Raw genomic sequence first — 25,198 nt, forward strand, 5'->3', positions numbered from 1 at the left:
CTCCAAGCTGTCAAGGCAAAGCATGATGGTAGCTGTAGTCTTTCGCGACTGGGAAGGAGCATGAAGCGTGACGTCGAAGGAGACATGCGCAGTGCAATAGGAAACCAAATCTTCGGCGGTTCTCATTGGTGTGACGTCAGCGCGCAGACCCTCCCCGCTGTTTCCAGGGAAACTACGCTGTGGGCGGAGAAAGAGCGGGGAGCGAGCGGAGTGGGCGGATGCTGCTGCTGCTCGGGCTTTCTCCTTCCCTTTCCAAGATGGCGGCGCTGAGTGTAAACAAGGTCGGGGCTGGCGCAGGGATAGATGCCGGGAGCAGGCCGGGACGGAGCCCGGGCGGCCCGGTAGTGAAGGTGAGGAGAGCGGGAGAGGCCCGGGAGGCTTTCCTTCGAGGCTCGCCGCCTTTGGGGGTGGGAAAGGCCATGAAACCCTTCGGCTGTAGAGAAGGCCGCAAATATTTCTGCAGTAGGATGTGATCCTTCTGTGGATCGATTATCTGGTCGACTGTGGGTGCATCTACACTTTCATATTAATGCAGTTTTGACACCACTTTAACTGCCATTGCTCAATGCTGTGGGATCCTGGGTGTTGTAGTTTTGCAAGGCCTTGTCTGTCAAAGAGAGTAGGTGCCTCAACAAACTACAAAGCACAGGATTGCTATAGCATCTTTGAGCCCCTCCAGACAGCCATATAACCCAGAATATCAAGAGAGATGATCCCACAATATCTGCTTTGAACTGGGCTGTCAAGAGTCCGCACTGCCATATAACCCAGTTCAAAGCAGATAATGTGGGGTTTTATAAAGCTGTGTGGAAGGGGCCAGAGTCAGCAGCTAAAATGCGGTCAAACTGCATTAATTCTGCAGTGTAATCTATATAAATAAAAATGTAATGTTCGGGTTGTTGTAGGTTTTTTCAGGCTATATGGCCATGGTCTAGAGGCATTCTCTCCTGACGTTTCGCCTGCATCTGTGGCAAGCATCCTCAGAAGTAGTGAGGTCTGTTGGAACTAGGAAAAAAACAGACCTCACTACCTCTGAGGATGCTTGCCATAGATGCAGGCGAAACGTCAGGAGAGAATGCCTCTAGACCATGGCCATATAGCCTGAAAAAACCCACAACAACAGTGATTCTGGCATTGAAAGCCTTCGACAATACAATGTAATGTTTGTTTGTGGGATTAACATAACTCAAAAACCACTGGACGAATTGACACCAAATTTAGACACAAGACACCTCTCAGGCCAACGAGTGACCATCACTCAGAAAAACACTGGAAAACACAGTAGAAGGGTCTTAAAAGCCACAAACAAAAAATACATTGCAACACGTGCAAAACCACATATATACCGCAAACACACGTATATACACATATACAAATAGATACACACATATGCACATATATACACACACAAAACACATATACACAGACTGGGCCACAGCAACACATGGCAGGGGACGGCTAGTAATAATAATAAACTTTATTTATACCCTGCCACATTATGTTGACTTTTGTATTGGTTGAAATTAAACATAGTCAGTTAATGAAACCTCTGTGAGTGAGGCTCCTGTATAGAAATTATTTTTATTCTGCCTTGAATTTCATGATGGCAGAAAGGCAGAATCTAAATAAAGTAAATGTCCACCCAGGCCCTCTTTTCCTCCATGAATCTGGCATATTTGCAGCAGCACTAGAGGATGGCTGAGGAAACACACTTTAGATACTACGTTACAGCAGTTGATCTACAGTAAAAAAATAAAATCTGTAATAAAACCTGAGCTGAGAAAGAATGGGATTCTGCTTTAGGGTATTCTTTCTCTATTATTTCTACCTCTGGTATCAAACTTTCTGTTAAAGAGGAAATGCCTAGTAACACACCTACTTTGTTAACTGAGGTATGTCTGTACTCCTTTGTAACTTTTAGGTTCTGGAATGTGGAGTCTGTGAAGACGTATTCTCATTACAAGGAGACAAAGTTCCTAGACTGCTTCTGTGTGGCCACACTGTTTGTCATGACTGCCTCACTCGACTTCCTCTCCATGGCAGAGCAGTTCGATGTCCTTTTGATCGGCAGGTTACTGAGCTAGGTAAGATACAGAAATAGTAATAACATTAACATTGAAATAATCATATTGTGGCACCAAAATTCTGAAATTTAGTCAATAAAAGCATAATTATATTTAAGCTTTATTCATATAGCTTTTGTGCGTTGTATTGTTCTAGACAAAGACATATGTAAATTATATTAGAACATTGTAATTGTAATTAAGTTTTTATTTTAGTAGTGCAAGCGTAGCTTTAGAAACAAACCCATATTGGTTGGAAGGTAACTCAAACATTTTGACTGTGCCATTCAAAAATAGTAGCCCTTCTCTGTGCTACAAAAGTTGTGGAAAATTTTACAAATTAGTGAAATGTAACCTTGGAGATTGTCAGAGTTCTATGGCATTGAATTAATTGGCAAATATTCTCAGAATTGGGCTATTTATTTATCATGTCAGGAGCGAACCAAACAGTTGTATTGTATTTAAAAAACACACAGAGAGGATTTGCAAACTCTATTAAATGTCCTTTGACCAGTACCTGGCCACCTGGAGTGCCTCCGGCGCTGCCACAAAAAGGTCCTCCATTGTGCATGCGGCAGGGCTCAGGTCGCACTGTAGTAGGTGGTCTGTGGTTTGCTCCTCTCCACACTTGCATGTTGTGGATTCCACTTTGTAGCCCCATTTCTTAAGGTTGGCTCTGCATCTCAATGTTCAGTGCCTTCCAAGTCACGCAGTTTTCTGTGTGGCAGGGGGAGTCTCTCATTTGCTATCAGCCATTGATTGAGGTTCTGGGTTTGGGCTGGCCTTTGGTAAGTGTGGTTGGATAAGCTTTAAAATTAAACCCAGGATGTAAAAGTTACTGAGTCCAGCAAGGGATTTTTCTCCGTAGTCAGCTTAACTAGACACGAAAGCTTTGTTTCTTTGAGCATGTTCCATAGCTCACTAAGCTATTTCAACTGCATATTTTTAAATAAATTTCTAGCTTTGTAAAGAAAGCACCTATGGTCAAAACATAGCCTGCTGTTCATGATAATGCAATATCACTGGTGGCAGAATTAGATTAGGAGAAATATGATATAAATGAGGTTGTGTTTCTTATGGAAGGGGAGCTTAATCATATTTTCTGTAATGCAGTCTGTGCATTTGGAAGTATAGAGAGTAACAAAAGAGAAAATGACATGTCCCTACTGTGATTAATTCACAGTTTTAATTAAAGCAAATTTCTGGCAATAATACAATTGCTCTGGTTTAAGTGAAAAACTAATGGATAAGATAGCTGAGGGATTTGTTGTGAGTTCATTCTATGCTTTTTCAGTGGTATCTTAAGTCATACTTATCGTCCTCACAATTGTGTGGTTTTGAGCCATGATTTGGTTGCTTCTCATTATAGTTATCTATATTTCTGTCAACATTTCTAAGAATTCACTAGATATTTTTTGTATAGTACCCTTAATTGTTCAATACTCAGGTTCCAACAGTCATATCATAGCTACAAAATGTGTATGTGTCTTTTGATTTCAGACGCAACCACATCTCTCCTGCCTTCATGGTATGCAAGGTTTCTCATTCAGATAAAACAGGAAATAATGCTTAATTAGACACTTCCTAGTTTGATGCTGGGTGTGGCAAGAAGGTGTGGATTTTCCTAGAGAATGTTTTAACTGGAAAAATTTCTTGAGCCCTAAATAAGACCTTAATCTCATAATACTTTCCCAATATATAGTAAATTGTATTATTTATTTGTTATTTTATTTATTTAGGGCATTTATATCGCATGCAATCTCACCTCCGCAGAGGAACTCAGGGCAGGTAACACCCGGCCTCACACAGTGCCCACAATAAGAAAAGCATACATATACATAATATAATAAGAATAGTATAAAAATAATAAAACATTAAAGCACATCACCAAATTCAGTCGTCTTCCTAAAAGCAGTATTGTTGCAACAGCCCATATATATTTTCATTTAAATATTTGATCAAGAAAAAAATGACAGCATATAATTTGGTTTATATATTATGTGAAAAATAATTCCAATCTTTATATGAAAATTATTTATATTTGTTTATTTCTCTTAGAATGTTTACAATATGTTACTTTTTAAAAAGTTGTTTAAATGTAAAGAGGAGAGTTATTGAGAAAGTTACTGATGTGTATGAGGACTACTTCTATGAGAGGTTTATTCTCTTTTCTTGAAGATGTTGATGCAAACCCACTTTCACTGTCACTATTTTTACTGTGCCAGTGCAAAATGCAATAGGAACCCTTTAAATAGGTTGTGGAGCCCTCTGTAACAAAAATACGCTCCTTCAAAACTAGGACTCAGTCTCTTGGCATTTTCTGTTTTATTTTTGGGTTTTGGAATTTTTTCAGTATATTTTCAGGCTGGAATAGAGTCACTTGGTTAACAAATATAAACTTCCTCCAGTAGATTAGGAAGGAATATTTATGTATGTTGATTCCCGATCATTTGCCTTTGTCCAAAAATATGTCTACTTATGTGTGGTTTATTAATTTACCCCCAAATCTGAAATGCAGTGGGTCCTTGGCATTTGCTGGAGTTTGTTCCAGGACCCCCTGTGGACATCAAACATCGAAGATGCTCAAGTCCCATTATAAACAATAGCATAGTAAAATGGTATCCCTGATGTAAAATGGTAAAATCAAAGTTTGCTTGGGGGGGGGGGGGGGTGGAATATTTTCCAGCCTTGGATGGTGGACAAAATGGATATGGAGAGTTGATTGTACATAAATTTATGGTGATGGAGTTCAGAATGCGGGACCAAAATATGCAATGCCAGATAGAGTGGTCTGGTGGAGTATGAATAAAAATTAATACAGGATTCATGATGGATATTATTTATTCACAGCTTTAATCTTGTGTATTATCATTCTGATATTTCCATTTGTGACAAGTGCAGCTTCCCTTTTGTAGTTAGGATTCATTGTCTTCATCCGGAGCACTGTTCTTGATATCTTGTCTTGCTGAAAGTAATACATATGGCCTGGCTCTGATTTTCTTAGTAACCAAGGAATCAAAGAGGAACATTTGTTTAACCACTGACTGGTGTGCTGAAATCAATAGGCATAGTATTCAGTCTGGGATTGACTGCATAATGCCGTCTTGTTTCTGATCTGCACAGTTGCCGCTGTTAGATGCTTTTTCTGAAGAGATGCTGCCAAACTGTGTTTTGAAATTAGTTTCATTAGAATAGGCATATCCGTGAAACCCTATATTCTTGCATATGTGGTCTTCATACTAGATGTATATATTGATGTGAGCAGCCTGATAATGAATATTGAACAACTGCTATATTTGCTGTAATAAATTAATAGAGGCCTAATTAATATTGACATTTGTTTTGAAGTAGGATCCCGAAGATACAATATGAAAATATGGAGGAATAAACTATCCATAATATATTTATTAGGCCTCTGAGATATATGCATAAAAAAAAACCAAGATTATGGCAACAAGAATGATTGACAACTGGAAAATAGAGGGAGAAACCGTGGAGGCCGTGACAGACTTTGTATTTCTAGGTGCAAAGATTACTGCAGATGCAGACTGTGGCCAGGAAATCAGAAGACGCTTACTTCTTGGGAGGAGAGCAATGTCCAATCTCGATAAAATAATAAAGAGTAGAGACATCAGACTGGCAACAAAGATCCGCCTAGTCAAAGCCATGGTATTCCCTGTAGTAACCTACGGATGTGAGAGCTGGACCTTAGGGAAGGCTGAGCGAAGGAAGATCGATGCTTTTGAGCTGTGGTGTTGGAGGAAAGTTCTGAGAGTGCCTTGGACTGCGAGAAGATCCAACCAGTCCATCCTCCAGGAAATAAAGCCCAACTGCTCACTGGAGGGAAAGATACTAGAGACAAAGTTGAAGTACTTTGGCCACATCATGAGGAGACAGGAAAGCCTAGAGAAGACAATTATGCTGGGGAAAGTGGAAGGCAAAAGGAAAAGGGGCCGACCAAGGGCAAGATGGATGGATGGCATCCTTGAAGTGACTGGACTGACCTTGAGGGAGCTGGGGGTGGTAACGGCCGACAGGGAGCTCTGGCGTGGGCTGGTCCATGAGGTCACGAAGAGTCGGAGACGACTGAACGAATGAACAACAACAACAAGCATATTGTAAACCCAAAATAACCCTTTTTGAAATATCTATAAAGGAATGAATATTAAATAGAAGTTGGATATTTAATGGGAGGTTAAAAATGCATAATATCAATATCTTTTGTTCAGTTGAAAAAAAAAAGACCTAAATGTTCTGAACTTTGGGCTGCATATAAAGGCTCAGACCTAAGAAAATACGGGCAAAAAGAGAAAATTCCTATTGACTTCTGGTAGTGGCAAAGATGGCAGACGCAGCAGTTTTCGGAGGCTCGTCAGAACTCTGCCCCAAGTTGACAGCCTCAGGTGAGCAGATCTCCCCCTGCCCAGCAGATGGAAGGCAGCCAGCAAAGACCCTTGGATTATACTTGAAGATAGTCTCCAAAAGAGACCCCTCAAACAATCCTAGGGCTAGAAATTTTGTGCAATATAAGCAAAGCATAATGATGTCTCTCAGAATAATGTTTTAGCCTGGTTTACATGTAATAATTGACCATGGTAGTGTTCTGGCTCACCTTGCTGGGATAAGTACTCTAAGACATTGTTTTACGGTGGCTTCATTACTTCCTTGAGCAGCAAACCCAGAAGGTCATGCTGGGGCTTCCTGTTTGTCCCCTTGGCCTGTGGAATCCTTCAGGGCTCTGTGTTATCCCTTGTACTATTTAACGTATGCATGAAACTTCTGGAAGAGGTCATCTGGAGTTTTGGAGTGCAGTGCCATCAATATGCAAATGACACTCAACATCTGCTACTCCTTTTCACTCCAATCCAAGGAGACTGTCCTGACCTAAAACCAGTGTCTGCCATCAGTAATGCACTAGATGAGGGCAAGCTAATTGAAATTTAATCCATTCAAGTTAGAGATGCTCCTTGTCAGTTGGAAGGCAGGTCAGGGAATAGGGAGCACTAAATGTCTCCCCCCCCCCCCCCCCGGCTTTGAAAAACATAAGCTCAATTGAGTATAGTCCTGAAATCCTGAAGTCCTGAAACTGGCCAAGTGTGCTTTTGAGCATTTAAAGTTTCTATGCCCACTGGGCCTGTTCCCTGAAATGTTAGATCTGGCTACAGTGGTACATCTCTCAGTATTATTCCATTTGGAGTGCTGTAACATGCTATACTTGGGATTGCCTATACTTAATTGAAAGAGCTACAGACATACTATTGATAGTATGACCGGGCAGGTTACTGTACCATGTTGCAACAGCTCCATGGCTGCCATTTTGTTTCCGGGCACAATTCAGAGTGCTGGTTATGTCCTATAAAGCCTTACATGGGTGAGATCCTTGTTGTACTTTGAGTAGCAGCATAAAACATTTGTTTTCACTCAGACTTTTAAAACCAAGTTTTTAATTAGTAGTCTTTGGGGTGTTGTATTGTTTTAACTGAACTGTTTTAAAGAGCTTTTTATATTTTTCAATAACATTTTATTTATTTCTCATGTATGAATTGTTATAATAGTGTAAATAGTTTAATTATATTTTAACATTGACCTTTTATATGTTTTAATTGTACAGTATTGTTCTTTTAAATTATGAGCTTTTTTGAGTGACAGTTTTAGGGGAAACAGGATATAAATGAATATAATAACAGCAGCAATTATGATGATGATGAGGAGGAAGATAATGCCTGGGGAAGGTTTGAGGGGTTTTGTTGTTGTTTTTTCATGTCATGAGCAACTTGAGAAACAGCAAGTTGCTTCTGGTGTGAGAGAATTGGCTGTCTGCAAGAACGTTGCCTAGGGGATGTCTGGATGTTTTACCATCCTGTGGGAGGTTTCTCTCATGTCCCCGCATGGGAAGCTGGAGTTATCAGACAGGAGCTCACCCCGCTCCCCAGATTTGGACCACTGACCTTTTGGTCAGCAGTCCTGCCATCACAAGGGTTTAACCCAGTGGCTCTCAACCTGTGGGTCCCCAGGTGTTTTGGCCTACAACTCCCAGAAATCCCAGCCAGTTTACCAGCTGTTAGGATTTCTGGGAGTTGAAGGCCAAAAACATCTGGGGACCCCAGGTTCAGAACCACTGGTTTAACCCATTGCACCACCGGGGGCTCAATTTGCACCACTGAGTTTGAGGTAAGCCAGCCAGAATTACATTTACAAAACTAAACTATTTGGGAGTCTTTTCTTAGAATGTGTGTGTGTGTCTGTTTATCATTTCAGGCTGAATATTTTTGAATAGCAGATTGAAATGAAGGTTAAATGTATGACAGTTCACTGTGGGTAAAAATAACACTTATAATAAAAACAGTATATTTATAGTACAACAATCTTATGCATGTCTATTGGGAAGTGAATTGAATTAAATTCATTGGTACTTACTCTCAGGAGAGCAAGAAAAGCATTGTGTCCAGTTTAGAACACAGCATCTGCTATTTTCTGCTTACCCATAATTGATTGATCCTTCATTGGGGGAAATAGTCAAATGAATGACACCAAGACAAATATTCATATGATCTCAAAGGATTTCAATATTTTTGTGGCTGGCCACAAAACAATAATTACTTGGTTTCTGTTGCTGAAACAGTTGACAATGTTGAACTCCCTTGAAAGATTCTGTTTTCAAAGATCACTATGTCGTAGTAAGGATTACATTGTTTTTTGTGCAAGTAAAATGAATGCAGGGTTGCGGATGTAACTATACAAAGTTGTATTTTATTAATTTAGAGAATTAATGGGAAAAATCACAGACTTAATATTTGCTAGGCCGGCCCCCTGCCTGCTTTCTTTTTGCCAGCAGGCAAATACATTTTATTTAAGCAGATTTTTAATGCATCGGCAGTGATGTTTTATTTACCTTTTTCACATGTTTGTTATCAAAATGGTCTTAAAATGTTTCATGTGTTGGATTTGATTATTTTTTAAATTTTATTGTAAATATTTTTAATTTTAATGTAATCAACTATCTCCGAAGTCATTGGAGAAATGAAAGAAAGAAAGAAATGAAAAGATTCTTTATTTCCTTTGCTTCTTTTACTATTCAGATTTTGACTGCAAACTCTTTAAAATTATTCTGTAATGTTCTGTATATTTTGATGTGCAAAATTCTTTAAAATTGAAATATTCAGAAATTGATATGCTATCCATACAAGAAAACCTTTTACATTTTAAAGTGGTGTAGGACATTGTTCTATATTCTTTCAATGTCTGTAGTCAGTGTAAAAAAATTCCATACAGTAAATATTGTTTTGTTTTTTTTATTAAAAAATCAAGATTGTAATCAATGTATAATTTATATTTAAATCTCTGGGGAATAATCTAGTGCACAAATAATTATAAATATTTGGGCTGCAGGAATAGGAGAGAAGCGTATTTTAAAATAGCAGATAATTGTAAAATTCAGCAAAAATAATTATGAAATAATCTGGTACTGCATTCAATTAATATGCTTAAAAGATAAAATCGACAATTTCATTATTTTCCTCCCCAAAACAGGAGACTCTGGAGTGTGGGGTTTGAAGAAAAACTTTGCTCTATTAGAACTCCTGGAGCGACTGCAAAATGGGCTTGTTGGTCAGTGTGGATCAAATGAAGACACTATTGGCCTCTCTGGAGAGGTACTGACAGTTCACTTTAACCAACAATAATATTTTATTATAAATGTAAATTTCAGTTTAGTTTTTGCTCATCTTGAAGTTGTTGCTATTTTTATGTGATTGCCCTTATCAGTTTTATATAAAGATTTGATGTTATTTTAAGTGTTTTACCATTATGCCTTTTTGCATTGTTAATAGAGCAGCATAATTTTGTTTTGTAGGGAAATAAATTCAGAAGTACCAAGTAATACAGAGCTCTCAGAACTTCAGATTGTAAGGGAGTCGAAAGTATATATTTTACATGAGAGAGCATTCAGATAATTCCTGTACACAATAAACAGATCTAAACATAAAGGAAATTAGAGCTCACCCTTCTGATATCTAAACTTTTCATGGGTAGGGAGCTTCTGACAGAAGGAAACTTTTAAATACAGGCAATCTCCAAGTTACGAACTTGATGGGTTCTTAAGCTGAATGTGTAAGTCAGAACAGGTAAAAAAAATTTAAAAGTGAGTGAGTGTATGTGAATGAGGTCCAATACTTTCATCATTGGCATTGTGAGGATATGTCATTGAAGAGCAGACCGTATGATTATTGGATAAAAAGTGAATGTTTTTTTCTTTTCTTTTAGTGTATCATCCGTTGCGATGAAGACGATACTCACCTTGCTTCCGTATACTGCACTGTGTGTGCCACTCACCTCTGTGCAGAATGTTCCCAGCTTACACATTCTACAAAGACACTAGCAAAACACAGGCGTGTGCCACTTGCTGATAAACCTCATGAGAAAACAATGTGCTCTCAGCACCAGGTGCATGCTATTGAATTTGCATGCTTGGAAGAAGGTTGTCAAGGCAGCCCCCTTATGTGTTGTGTCTGCAAAGAATATGGAAAGCACCAGGGTCATAAAGTAGGTTTTCTGTGTGCTTTTTTCCCTCTGTTGCTTCACTGTTAACACAACTATTAGAAGGAAGGGGGTGTATATCTTTCTTCTTTACTTGATAATATTTTTGTTCCCTTTTCTGTTTTTCATATTACTGCTTCCTAAGTTATAGGGTATTGGGCACTGATAAGGTGTTTTCCCCATGTGCCAAGAACCAGTAATGTATTTGTGCCCATTGCATATGATTTTATTCCATGGAAACGTGCCATGAAACAGCTCACAGATGAGCACCAGTCCACAGACCACCTTAATTAATTACTTAATTAATTATTACTACTACAATAATGCCTCTTTCACTAAGAATCTTAATGTTTCTTGGCATTTGGTATGCTGACACGGGCTGTTGTAGGTTCCAGTTCAACACAATCTAGAGCAGGCATGGGCAAACTTTAACTTGGGGGGCGCATGGTGGGCCGGAGTGGGGTGGGCAGGCTGGGAGGTAGGATGTTCTCCCCAAATCCCCTCCTTGCCCTTGAGACGGTAGATGGAAGAGAAAAAGTGTATCCATTAGACCACATATTGTCTACTCCTGATATAGAATCCTAGAGTTGGAAGAGGTCCCAAGGGCAATCCATTCCGACCCCCTGCCATGTAGGAAGGCACAATCAAAGCACTCCCAATAGACAGCTTCTGTGGAAAAGCCTCCAGAGAAGAAGACTCCACCACACTCCAAAGCAGCCTATGCAACTCTCCAACAGCTCTTACTCTCAGGAAGTTTTTCCTAATCTTTTCAGTCAAATCTCTTTCCCTGCCATTTGAAGCCATTGCTCCCTTGTGTCCTGATCTCTAGAGCAGCAGATCATTTCCCCCCTTCTCCTCAATGGGACACCCTTTTAAATCTTGAAAGATGGTTCTCATGTTCCCTCTCTGCCTTCTCTTCTCACAGCTAAAAATCCACCAGAAGGAAAGGAGGAAGGAAAAAGAGAAAGGAAAGGAGGGAGGGAGGATGGGAAGGATGGAAGGGATGGAGGGAGGAAAGAGAGAAGGAAGGAAAGACAAAAGGGAAGGAAGGAGGAAGAAGGAGAAAGAGAAGGAGGAAGGAAAGAGGGAAGGAAGGAAGGAAGGAAGGAAGGGGAAAGAGGGAGAGGGAAGGAAGAAAGGACAAAAGGGTGGAAAGGAAGGAAGAAAGGGTGGAAGGGAAGGAAGGATGGAAGAAGAAAGAGGGAGGTAAAGGAGGGAGGGAAGGAGAATGGTAAGAGAGAAGGAAGGAAGGATAGGATGGTGAGAGAGAAGGGCCTGAGAAAAAGAGCCCAAGGGGCCACATCCGGACTCCAGGCCTGGATTTGCCCATACCTGATCTAGAGGGATGCATGATGCCCACCCTTGGGTTAAAGTTAGCTGTTTCCCATCTGGAATAGACTTGTATGAATGACATTTCGATTGATTCAGTGAATCTACAGTAATTTTGTTGGTATCAATGCTTCTATTTAGGCCTAAAGCCGTATGACTCACCAGAACATTGTTTGTTTTGAATGCTATTCTGCAGTCTCATCTAGGATTGTTACCAGTTAATTTGGAGTTTGAGCTAGAATGGCATACAAAACCTATATTCCTTTTTTAATATAATATTTCAATAGAAACCACTCTGCATGTACTTTAATCTGAATTGGTTTTAATATTAATTATGTTTAACACTAATTATGTTTTAATAGGTGTATATTTGTATACTTTAAACCGTATTGTAATGCTTTGAATGTTAGCCACTTTGAGTCTCCTTGTGGAGAGGAAAAGCGGGATATAAATAAACATAATAATAATATTTCTGCATTTTACCTATCATTTGTAAAATATAGTGAGGCTATATAATTTCTCACAGTAAAGATATACAATGTAAATTGTATTATCTATATTTATACCCTTATACAAGGTATTTAATTCAGAGGGTTCAAAACTTCTGTCTCTTAATAAAAGTATGCATCCAAAGAGGTACAGATGGCAAAAAGCAAGGATTCCAGGAAAGGATTTCACACACACTTTTAATGCTTTCCCTTTAGCACAGTGTTTTGGAACCAGAAGCCAACCAGATCCGTGCTTCCATTTTAGACATGGCTCATTGTATCAGAACTTTCACAGAAGAAATTTCAGATTACTCCCGGAAATTAGTTGGAATAGTTCAACAAATAGAAGGAGGAGAACAGATAATTGAAGATGGAATTGGAATGGCCCATACTGAACATGTAAGCAGTCTTTTGTTTTTCGTCTTAAATAGTGTACCATGCAGCATGATTGGCTGCTTTTTAAGAACTGCAAATCCAAGTTTCACCTTAATGTGTAAAACTGGCCTTTTCTTATATAAATTTATTATTAATATTTTGATACTCCAGATACTATTTCTGGCTCTTTTGATACAAAGACCGACATTTGTGTTGTGCAAGAATGGTAATGTTAGTTGTTAAATATTTGTCATGGAATTATCTAAAGAGCCAGAGACCCAACTGATATTTGTTTGTTATTTGTTGGAGGATTTTTTGCTACATTTTAATGATTATGCACAGCCTTTATTGTTGTCACAGTAATTTTGTGACACATAGTTCTGTGCTATTTTTATTATTTATAGATCTGAAGATCTTTTAAGTTATTATTAATACACTAGGTTCTTGTGGGTTTTTTCGGGCTATAGGGCCATGTTCTAGAGGCATTTCTCCTGACGTTTCGCCTGCATCTATGGCAAGCATCCTCAGAGGTAGTGAGGTCTGTTGGAAATAGGACAATGGGTTTATATATCTGTGGAATGGCTGGGGTGGGGCAAAGAGCTCTTCTCTGCTAGAGGTAGTTGTGAATGTTTCAGCTGACCACCTTCATTAGCATTTGACAATATATTATTAATTCATTTTCCATATGCAGAGTAATATGTGTGTGTTTGTGTGTGGGTGGGTGTAGCATTAATATATAGTCTTGGATGAAACTGATATATAGAGAGAAACAAGGGCATATATAATGTGGAGTATTCTGCTTCTTCCGGCTAAATTGATTCAGAATCAGCACAGTGTATAAGACATAGAGAAGCAATGACATTTGAAAATAGGTTCTTTTTGTCCTGTTTTAAAGTTCAAAATGTGCAGTACTGCCCTTTCTTTCAGTTTTCTCCACAAGAAGACAGGCTAGTAACATTTTAAAACTGAAGACTATTAGTTCTTGAGAGAGATGATATATTTAACTCAGGCTATAGAAAATACATTTGTGTAGTCAATAGAAGTTGTAAGGAGAATCTAGTCTCATGTACGGGAGATGAGAGGTGTGTAGCAGCTTCATGGCTTATCTCTTTGTTTCCAGGTCTCAGGTACTGCAGAAAATGCTCGTTCTTGTGTCCGGGCCTATTTTTCTGACCTTCACGAGACCCTTTGCCGCCAAGAGGAAATGGCGCTTAGTGTGGTTGATGCCCATGTACGAGAAAAACTGATCTGGCTTAGGCAGCAACAGGAAGATATGACTATTCTGTTGTCACAAGTTTCAACAGCTTGTCTTCACTGTGAAAAGACTTTGCAACAGGTAGGAAAATCTTTGTATTGAAATCCATATGAATCTTGGGTTCTCGCTTTCAAGATGCCAATATTAATTATCTGGGAAAGTTTAGATCTTGATCATTCTGTAATTTACATGTAATCTAATTACTTTGAAATGTTGATTTTGCAAATATTAGTTTGAAACTCCTTAGTGTATAAGAAACATTTTTTGAGTAAGTGGGCAGGAATGAACATTGGATCACAAGATATCTGAGTTAAAAGTTGGGCCTGAACTAAATGTTGATGTCAGACAGTAGTTCTTTTTTAGTAAAATGCTTAAAAGCCGTCTGTCTGAAATGTGAGTGAAATAAATAAATAAACAACAAAATTGATTTTTCAACTGGCATTGCTTTTTAATTCCACCTCTGTTAAATCTATTGTGAATGGGTCTAATTCAGTTTTCGTTCATGATAAGAAAATTCACTTCACGGTTTTTCCCAGCTGAGTAGAACAGGACCTTTCTTGTCTTAGTTACTGTATCGTAATGCTTTGTCTTGTGTAGCTGGTGTTTATTGCCTTGTATTTCTGCAAACTTTCAAATTTGCTAAAGTTACAGCAGGATTTTAAATCTGCTTGAGCTAAAACTCTATTTTAATTTTATTGTTGATTAAAGTGTTGTAGATGTCTCCAAGTATAGGCAATTGTTCAGATGGATTTAAGAAGGAAAACACATAAATGTTGGTATGTAATTAACATTAAGTTAATTTTTCTTTCAGGATGATTGCAGAGTTGTCTTGGCTAAACAAGAAATTACAAGATTTCTAGAAACTCTACAAAAGCAGCAACAACAATTTACAGAGCTTGCAGACCACATACAACTTGATGCTAGTATTCCAGTTACTTTTACAAAGGTACAATCTTATAATGCTTAGAACACTTCATGATTGTGAGTGTGAATACAGTTAGAAAATACCTTTTGGTCTATTCTTTGCCTTGGAAATATATGTACTGATTTGAAGTGCAGGCTCTTCAGTTTTGAAACCCCCAGAGCTGGAGATGAGCACTATCTCCAGAGCTGGTGATGAAGGGGAAGCCTTTACTTTTATCTGTGTATTTGTTTCATTGTTTTGAGGCATTGTGTCTGTATATGCTGGATTCCATCCTGAGTCCCCTCAGGGAGATGGGGTGGAATACAAATAAACTGTTATTATTATTATTCCAGTTAATTGTCATCCCCAAATGCTTCCCTCCCCAGAAAAGTTTTTATCTGCTTTCTAAAGGATAACAAGGAAGGGAGCCATTCTGATATCCTTTAGGAGAGAGTTCCAAAGCCGAGGAGCCACGGTCAAGAAGGCCCTCTCATTTCCACCAGTCACACCTGAGACACAGATGGGAAGGGGTTAGGGAACTTTTCTTCACCTGAGTTGAGGAGGGATTTTTGATCGTGGACAACAGAGAATGCAACATGAAGGATTCATTCAGAGTATATTTTTGGCACAGTTCAATAAAAGTATCCCTTCAAATGAAACTTCAGTATCACAATTAAGATGCAATGTCAGAGATTTTAAAAGTTCAGACATTCCTATGCATAAAATAGGGATTGCCAAACATTCTTCTGACTATATTACAGTGGAAGCCACTGTAGAAACTACCTTCACTGTTCTGGCTACTGAAACCTTAAGGCACACAAATCCAGAGTGGTGCATAACTTTTTTTCATTTAACTTTTTCTTGTCTTACCAGTTCATGAACATTAAATTGAGAAGCACACACAATACTTCACAGGAAAGTTTTCCTTTGCTACAGCACTTGGACCTGAAGAATGTTTTTGGGTTTTTTTTGGTGGGGGGGGGACACAATGTCAAGGCTCTATTTTTTAAAGAAAGCTTTCCTCTCTTCTGTAGGATAACAGGGTACACATTGGACCAAAAATGGAAATCCGGGTTGTAACTCTTGGACTAGATGGAGCGGGCAAAACAACAATTCTGTTTAAACTAAAGCAAGATGAATTTATGCAACCTATTCCAACAATAGGCAAGTAACAACATTTACAGAAACTATGAATTTCAGGTACATAAACTTGGTATTGGAAATGTATGATTAAAGGCCTGTTCCCTTCTTAGGTTTTAATGTTGAAACTGTTGAATATAAAAATCTGAAGTTCACTATTTGGGATGTTGGTGGTAAACACAAGCTACGGCCTTTATGGAAACATTATTACCTCAATACACAAGGTAAGAGTGCAGTAGTTTTCCATTAATAAATTTGATAAAACACAATATAAAATTCACAGTTATTATTAAATTATGTTTAAAAGAAGAGAATGTTTTATTTATGATGTAATGTGTAGTCATACTTATATCTGGAGTTTACTCATATGTTCCTTGGAAATCCTGGGGAAATGCATTTCAAGAGGAAAGTTTAAAACTTCACTGTTGAGAAGTTACTTTGGTTTCTTTGATTTTTCTCTAAGTTTGTGCTGAGCTGTAATGGGATTAATCAATGACCATTTTAAATGTTGGTTTGAGTCTAGAGTTGCTGTTCTGTGTTAAGCCTCTTTCCATTTATGGCAGACACTGGTCCCCAGTGCCATCTTCAAAACAAGTGGTTAGCAGTCTTCCAAATTGCAAGCCCTTAATACAGTTCCTCATGTTGTGGTGACCTCCAACCAAAACATTATTTTCGTTGCTACTTCATAACTGTAATTTTGTCATCTGGGAATTGTAGTTGCTGGGTTTATAGCTCACCTACAACCAAAGAGCATTCTGAACACCAACAATGGAATTGAACCTATCTTGGCACACAGAACTCCCATGACCAACAGAAAATACTGGAAGGATTTGGTGGGCATTGCCTTGAGTTTTGGAATTGTAGTACACCTACATCCAGGGAGCAGGAGGAGGGCTTTTGGTGGGAGGATTCGCCGTTTATTTCCAAAAGGAAAGAGAAAGACAGGTGGAGAGATCTTCAGCCTTCTCTGCCAAAGGGATTCCTAAGACCACCAGAAATATGTTTTTTTCTGCTGGTCTTTGGTAACCCCTCTGAAACCCCCCTTGTGCCCCCCCCCCCATGGGGCCCAACCCTAGGTTGAGAATGCAGTTATGTTCTAAGCCCTTATGGGATGTCATTTAGTTTTCACAATGGATATATGAGGGGTGATGGAAATAAAAATTGCTTCATTTCCATAGTTTATTGCCTGTCAGATCATGACATTCACAGAATTATTCTCTATACAACCCTGGATCCAGTCCATCTTTTTGGAACTTGATGCTGTTTCTTTAAATTTTATATTTTTCATTCTTCTTCGTGCCTGTGCCAGTCTTATACACCATCTCTTTGTTATACAATGAAAATGTGAATGAAATGTAACTCTGAAAGTGTTCTCTTTCTGTAGCGGTGGTGTTTGTTATTGACAGCAGCCACAGAGACAGGGTCAGCGAGGCACACAGTGTACTGGCCAAACTGTTAACAGAGAAAGAGTTGCGAGATGCGCTGCTGCTGATCTTCGCCAATAAACAGGTATTCTGGTCCTGTCTTGCACTTCTCCATTTCCTCTCCCTGTTGTGCTTTATTTTGCTAATGTGAAATAGAAGGAAACAAAGATTATCTTTACAACTGGTTGGGTTTTTAATTCACTTATTTGGTAAAAGTAAGGCACACCCTTTTTTTAACCCTGGTGTTTAGTTTTTTATGTCGAATTGCAGTAAAAAATTGAGCCCCCTTTTTGTCTCTCTTCAGTGTATTTTAATTCTTTCTTTAGGACAATTTTAACTCAATGAAAGAGTAGCCTGGAAGAGAAGAAATGCTTAGAGAGAGCAGAAGGAGATCTTCCCTCTGATCCATTTTTGACTATAAATAAATCATGTCTCAGTTGGTAATGCTGACAGACAGAGTTCTTAGATTCCCCAACACCTGGGTTTTTGTCTTCTCTGAGTAGTCATTCTTTATACCAATTTCCCATGCAGGGTTTTCCTTCCTTGATCAACTTTTTCGGCCTTTGCCACTGGGTCATTAGACAGAATCCTTAGTTGAGTGATGAGATGTGAGTGAGCTAATAGAGAGCCTTTTGAAAATCCAGTATGAAGTTAGTCAGCCTTGCTAAAGTTCTGACAGTGCTGCCATGCCCATGGGTACTTGGGAACAGTTGTGGAAATCACTCCTTACCTGTCAGCACCTAATGCTTTCCACCTTCAAACAGCAACTGAGCCCCTTGTGATAAGGATGCCTGTTGGCAGAAACAGGATCCTTGCCTCAGGACCATTCCTTTCTGCTCTAAGCTGTATTGAACACAATTGTGGTCCACTTTTTCAATCCACTGTTGATTTTTCCTTCCCTTCTTTTAGCACTGTCTTTCTTTCAACACAAGCCATTCAAATATAATACGATCACACTCAAATTACTATTTGTCTTCGCATTTAATAAATATGTCGCTTTCCTTTGCAGGATGTAGCAGGGGCACTTTCCATAGAAGAAATCACAGAATTGCTGAGTCTTCACAAACTCTGCTGTGGCCGTAGCTGGTACATTCAAGGTTGCGATGCCCGAAGTGGCATGGGACTGTATGAAGGACTGGACTGGCTGTCCAGGCACCTGGTAGCTGCAGGAGTACTGGATGTGGCTTAAGGCCCTACTATGAGAGGCATTAAACTTGAAGATCTGTTAATTTATTTGTGTGACTTGAGTAGTCAAAGATGAATTTCTCATCTGATTTTCTTACAGGAACCAACTAACAGTTTTGCTGGAATGCTTATTGAAGTGTAGTAAAGTGAGTGTGTAATTCCTATAAATTATGGTAACCAAGTAACGCAGTGGATTTGCAGGAAAGGTGCCTTGTGTCTTCTAAAGAAAATGAAATATAAAAGGTCTTCAGCTTTCCTATTATCAGATTAATCCATTGTTAACACTAGTGCTTTCAGGAGTTGGCATTTATTTCACCTTTTTTCAGAGTTGAATTTATTGCATTGTTTTCAGATTGGAGACACATGTAGATTTAGACCTTTGACAACAGTCTTCCTTTCCTCCTCTTCCTCTCTATAGCAGATCCCTCTCCTGAAAATGCTACACAGTGGGTTGAAGGGCCATATGAATGTGATAAGGTGCAGTTCAGGGTAGATGCCTGAAAATTGGGTGAAAGCACCTTCCTTGAACAGCCCTGCTGCCTATGGAAACCAAATCTTGGGTCCAATACTGTGTTTCTCATATCCAAAATATACACTTCCTTCAGTACTAACACTGCCAATATTTGTCAAAACATGTGCAATTGTAGCATGGACTGAATTGTCCAATTTTTATTTTTATGGCTTTTTGCCTCTGCTTGTTTTAATTACAAAACTCAAATGTGTGTCTTTAGCAGATCACAGCACTGGTTTTGGTTTGGGATACCAGCTCTCTACGGCTTTTCTGAGCGGCTGCCCTACTCTCCTGTGCTTTCAGTTAGATAGTTCATAGGTGAAGATATTCATTTATTTTTCTTTTTACATATTGAAAAGATTGTGCCACTCATTACAGAGTCACTTTTTTTTTTGGACCGTCAGTTATATAGTATCTGTGAGTGATGCTACTTTCTAAAATTATGTCAATAAAACACACATTTTTTTTCCTGTTACGTATAATAAAAATGTAGGAACAGACATTTATAGCAGCCATTCATTTAAGATTGTGAAAGTTAAAGTTATTTAGTCAGACATTTTATATGTCAAAGAAATAGTACTTAACTTCAAAAAGCTGCTGTGGATTTTCTTTTGGCTAATCTGCTTGATTTAAGGGGTTGTGATTGGAATGCCTGAACAGATAATATTTTGTACCTTTTATTAGCATGATATAATTGGTTTGCTGAATTTTCAGTTGCTTGAAATCTTTTCCTCCCTCACTGACGGACTTCTTGAGGCATTAGAATTACCAGGAGCAGTATTTATTAAATCCAGCAGTGAATGTCTGTGTTGTAAGAGTGATTTACAAAAATAAATGCTTTTCTTGTGCAGGTATTACTTGTGGTGTGATGGACACAGGCTTTTTTTGTGTGTGAAATGGAGCTGCAGATGGGAGAGAGCAATAGAAGGACAATGGATATAGTTCAGATAAGAAAACAAAAACTCATGGTCTATTAAGAGGCTAGTGATGTGACAGCAGGAGACTTGTATATAATTAAGCCAGAGAAAGAGAGTTAAAGAATAAACAGTTGCATTGTGGGCAGAGGAATGTTGCATTTGACAGAGAAAAGAGCAGAAGAGTAGGGTGAATTGGTGAAAATGATTTCTGAAAGTTGGAGCCTTACAGGTTGTTCGACCCTGGTTTCCTCGTTGACTTTCTACCCTTTATTTGCTTGCATATGAATGTGGGATCCCAAGTTGTTCCTGTCCCTCACAGCATTATCCAAATGGAAGATGTTCTTAAGAGAAGGCAAACCCATTGCCTTTCAGATAAAGCAGCATTAAGAATAATGTCTGATTTTCTCCTGATGTTGTGAAAAAGAGATCTTTATTGGTAGCCAATCAGAACTCAACTATTTTTAGTAAATGGTTGAAAGTGCAAACTAAATGTGTCTTATTGGAGGTCTTCACAAATGACTTTTCATTGCAACTAAGAATAGAACTTGTCATCAATTTGTAATTGTATTGTTTTTATAAAGCTGCATCACTTGCAGTTCCCTTCTCCCTCTGACATTTCAGCAAGGGACCTGAATGTCCTATGCTGTGTCTTGAGTCAACTGCTCATTTGATAGCACATTTCATTTCCGTTCCTCCCACCAAACAGATCAATCATGCTTTATCTTCAGAACTTTGTGATGAAAAACAATGTAAAAATCTTGTAAGTATGAACCATTTTTCTTGCACGTACTCATAACAGAAACATAGTTTCTGTGTCAGTTTGACTTGCTTTTGATCCTGCTTAAAGATGGACTGAACCTTGACTTCAAGTTGCACGTGTCTGTCTTTGCCATGAACCCACAGTCAATAGTTCTGCATTTTCCCCTAATGTTAAACAGTGTGTGAATGAGGAAAGCTCTGAATCATGATTGTAGCAGTTCTTGTTAAGCTTGCAGTCTTTATAATTATTTCTGAATAACCTTGTTCAAAATACGTGATAGTAATTGCAGGGGTAGGATATAAATACCTGATGGCAAAGATGCAATTGGAGCAGTGGGAGTCAGACTTAATGCTTGTATTTCTGGAATGAAATCAAGCCAACTAGTGGATCTTATAAGCTACAAGCACAGTTATTATTATTTACAGGATTTATATGCCACCCTTCTCACCTCAAAGGGGACTCATGGCAGATCACAACACATAGGCAGCAAACATTTAATGCTGTTAAACAGACAACAGATAGAGGTATTATGTTGCCATTTTTTTCTAACTTCGGTGTCCTGGAGGTTGTGCTTGATTCTGGCCACGGGGGGTGCTGTTGCTCCATCTTCTATGACAAAGAGCCTTGATCACAGACTTCCTCCTTCGATTGCCGGGATTTTTCTCATATTGTGTTTATGGTTGTAAAATACCTCCCCGCTTAAGTGACGCCTAATTTCTCTACTCACCGCTCACAGCTGTTTTCAAACTGCTTAGGTGGACAGTAAGCTGGGCTGAAGGGCTGAAGGTCGGGTGCTTACCCAGACCCAGGCTTTGAACTGTCAACCTTCAGATTGGCAAGATCTATTGCTGCTGGTGATTAACCAGCTGTGCTAAAGCCCGGCCCTTTGTGATGCTAAAGTAGCATCACAAACTGTGTTAAATGTTACTGTGTAGCATCACAGTAACATTTAGCACAGAGTGCTAAATATAATCTGTCATTAAGTTATATTAAGATCCCACAATTGAGGTTCTGCTTGTAATGGGAGATCATATTTCCTCCAAAATAATTAGTTTGTTTCAAAGAACCCAGGTCACTGGAATGGAATGTATTTTTTCTGTCTGATTAGCCAGGAGGATTCTCACCCACTTCCTTTCTTACATACATAAGCACAGTTGTATTATTCATCAGAATTTAAAAGTGCTTGCAACTGGCAAGTTGGATAAATGGTTGAAGTGCCAGGTGAACTGACTTCAGTTTAAAAAAATTATGGTATACTGCACTCTTCTGGGGGAGTCCTTTTGACTTCAGTTGTAGTCAATTGAAAATTAGGCCCCCAACCAATCAGATATATGGCCCTTGTTGTTACAATTGCTCTGTCTGCTTTTGAGAAAGAAATTACCTCTTCTAAATTGGCTTTGTGAATCCACCAGCTGAAACTTCTTCAGGTCCTTCATCAACTGTGCTTGTAAAGATGGTTCTCAGTAGTAAGGTCTATAGTTGTAGAAATGGCTGAAGCTACATCTGAAATCTTGCCCACAGTCACACTGCCTTCCAAATCTTACCTCCTCCTTATCTCTTGTCCAAGACACAAAGTTGCTCACAATATTAAAAGACAACACAATTTAAAATCCAGAGCAACTCTGGGTTGAATATCTGAATTAAAGCTGTTATTTTAGTTGCGTAAATAAGGTCTTAAGCAACACAAAACCATACATTTCAATTAGTACTTTGTAGCCATTCTTAACCTATTCCTGGTTTCTGCCTCTTCCCTACACTCAGTTTGTGTTTAAGATGCAAAATGTATTTATTTCAAAGAGAGACTTGTGCAATATCTTACTGCTGAAGTAAGTAGCCTCACTCATTGAGGGTATGCAGTAAAACTTAGACATGTTTAGTTGGATCTAATGAATCTTTCTCCCAGGTAATTTTACAGAGCATTGTAGCTTTTGCTACAATGAAATTATAGCTAGTGAAATGATCCATGTTAAGTTGATACATAAAAACATTGCCAATTTTGTTTGCCTGTTTGAGCATACCTGGGCATGAAAGACTTCAAAATGAAAAACACTTTGCTGTAATTTCACATTCTTCAGATATTTGATGGTCTTTTTTAGATGCCATCTTGGATTAAAAATACATAGAGCATACAGTAGTCCATAACAAATTCTAGGGTTAAATGTAAGCACAACTATGCTAACATAACTGATATAAAAGCCTTCTTGTATGACGTCTCTTTTCATTCTTTTGATTCTTTAGATGAAGAGATGTCTGCATTCTGTGTCTCTTAAGTGAAGTCATAAATGCAGCCTTCTGATTACAAGGGCTGGATACGAGTTTGCAACCCTCCGAACTAATTATTTTCTTCTTCAGTAAATAACCTTAAAGTATACAAGGCGAAGAAGTGAAGTCTGTTGTGTGTGTAAATAATCTGAAAACATTTTATTATACTCACAGAAGCCACTTTCACATTGGTATTTTTAATAGTTACACTAGACTATTTTATCTGAAATGCAGCAATTTGGAAAGCTACACGTGAATCGTTAGTTCTTCGGCTGATTTTAGGACACTGGAAAAATAGTTTGGCAAAGATCTTAATTCTTTAATACAGACAAAAGTCAAGCTGTGCTACAAGTGTGGTTTGCCTGCATAAGTATTATTTTAATTACACTGAAGTTGACTGTGAAAACAGGTATTGCAGCTGTTTGGATTCAAGTTTTACCAGATTCACATAGCAACTTGTTTGTAATAACTTCAGTTAGAAGCTTAAGCTTGTTTCATATGTCACTGAGCTTTAAATTCTCTTTAGTGTACTAATGTGTTGCAGCTTTTAAGTGTGTTTAAATTCCATTTTTTAAAAAATGCTAGTATAGGTTGTTTTTAAGAGCAAACTGTATTTGACTGAATACTTGTTTGTAAACAGTTGGATCGTAATCAAGTTTTAACTGTGAAACTCAAATGCAACATTGTGACTAAAAGAAAGGTGTATTAACATCTTGCTTTAAGTGTAGAGCTTTATTTCTTGATATACTCTAGCTTTTAACAGTGTTTAATGAGTTACTTTATGATTCTGGGAGTGAAAGCGTAGTTGTTTCACCATGATGTCATGGTCTCTGGAGAGACACGGTGTGTAAAATAGCGCACAAAAAGGAACGGCATGTAACAAGTTGTATGAAAGTGGATTCAAGAGGGCCTTGGTCTCCTAACAGTAAAAGTCATCTAACAAGAGTTTGAGTGTGTCTTCTTTCTTGTCCTTTCAAAAATTCCTCTACAACTCAACAGTTACAGATTCATCACTGAAATTAAAGGAATTCTTGTAATAGGTTGAGCTATTTTCCATAAAGTAATAACAAGGGAAATATAACCTCCTGACATAGCTGTATGTGATATGGATTTATGCAGTTTCATCAGCTGTTCCTCATAGTTCTACCAAATGGGTAAAATTGGAAATCTAATCACATTTTTATTTCAAAACTGCCCATTGGAGGTTGACTTTTTAACCTCTGCTACTAGTGTATCTTCTCACTCCATTCTGATCAACATTGTTATCCAACCACAATACGTAGAATCAATATTTCTATGTTGTGAAAGTAGAAGAGTAGAGCATTTGTAACCCACTTTTTAAATGACTGCATTAATCTGTCCCAGGCATGGGCAAACTTTGGCCCTCCAGGGGTTTTGGACTTCAACTCCCACAATTCCTAACAGCCTACCGGAATTGTGTTAGGAATTGTGGGAGTTGAAGTCCAAAACCCCTGGAGGGCCAAAGTTTGCCTATGCCTGATCTATGCCATAATATTACCTCGAGTGTATTTCCTACTTTTTGCATGCAGAACAGTGAAATAACATGACCTGCATGCACCAGTTTCCTTTGCCATTCAGTTATTGTCAATCGCCTCCAACCCATTTTGGCAAGTTTAGATTCTGCTGGTATCAGTTTTAGCTAAACCTGAAATGCTTTGGCCAGTTTATTTATCACCCCGTTACAACCATTTACCATAACAACTAGTAAGTTATGTGCCTTTGACTCTTTATGACACAATTTTTGTTAGGATTTATTGAGAAGTTTGCTGTTGACCTCTTTTGCATAGAACCTACAGCATCTAGTGCTTTCCAAAGTACAATCCTGACCCTTCTGATTTTCCAAAATCATGCAGCAGATCTGGAGTCAAATGGGAGGGAATTGCTTATCCAGCTGTAGTCTTACCTCCCAGTGAACAGAGTATCTGAACTACTGAATAGGAACAGGAGAAAGAAAACATGGTTGATGGTGCGAACAATTACCTATTTTGTTCTGAGAAAGATACTATTTTCTGACAAATGATAGACTTCT

General features: G+C 38.5%; 1 protein-coding gene across 1 annotated transcript; it reads left to right on the forward strand.

The window, feature by feature from the left end:
• Positions 1–175: 175 nt before the first annotated feature.
• Positions 176–24,093, forward strand: TRIM23 (tripartite motif containing 23). The gene is made up of 11 exons (XM_060761559.2): positions 176–350; positions 1,922–2,084; positions 9,594–9,715; positions 10,326–10,604; positions 12,632–12,814; positions 13,911–14,126; positions 14,857–14,991; positions 15,984–16,113; positions 16,203–16,313; positions 17,474–17,598; positions 18,523–24,093. The coding sequence occupies exons 1-11, from the start codon at positions 219–221 to the stop codon at positions 18,700–18,702; spliced, it is 1,776 nt and encodes a 591-aa protein (XP_060617542.2). The 5' UTR covers positions 176–218; the 3' UTR covers positions 18,703–24,093.
• Positions 24,094–25,198: the final 1,105 nt, after the last annotated feature.

This window comes from Anolis sagrei, chromosome 2, assembly GCF_037176765.1.
Source record: "Anolis sagrei isolate rAnoSag1 chromosome 2, rAnoSag1.mat, whole genome shotgun sequence".
NCBI lineage: Eukaryota > Metazoa > Chordata > Lepidosauria > Squamata > Dactyloidae > Anolis > Anolis sagrei.

Excerpts from the sequence above, each read along its gene's own strand:
- TRIM23 (XM_060761559.2), top strand. The coding sequence starts at position 219 with ATGCTGCTGCTGCTCGGGCTTTCTCCTTCCCTTTCCAAGATGGCGGCG. Across the intron at positions 12,815-13,910 it reads GAATGGCCCATACTGAACAT|GTCTCAGGTACTGCAGAAAA; the intron begins GTAAGCAGTCTT and ends CTTTGTTTCCAG. Across the intron at positions 14,127-14,856 it reads GTGAAAAGACTTTGCAACAG|GATGATTGCAGAGTTGTCTT; the intron begins GTAGGAAAATCT and ends TTTTTCTTTCAG.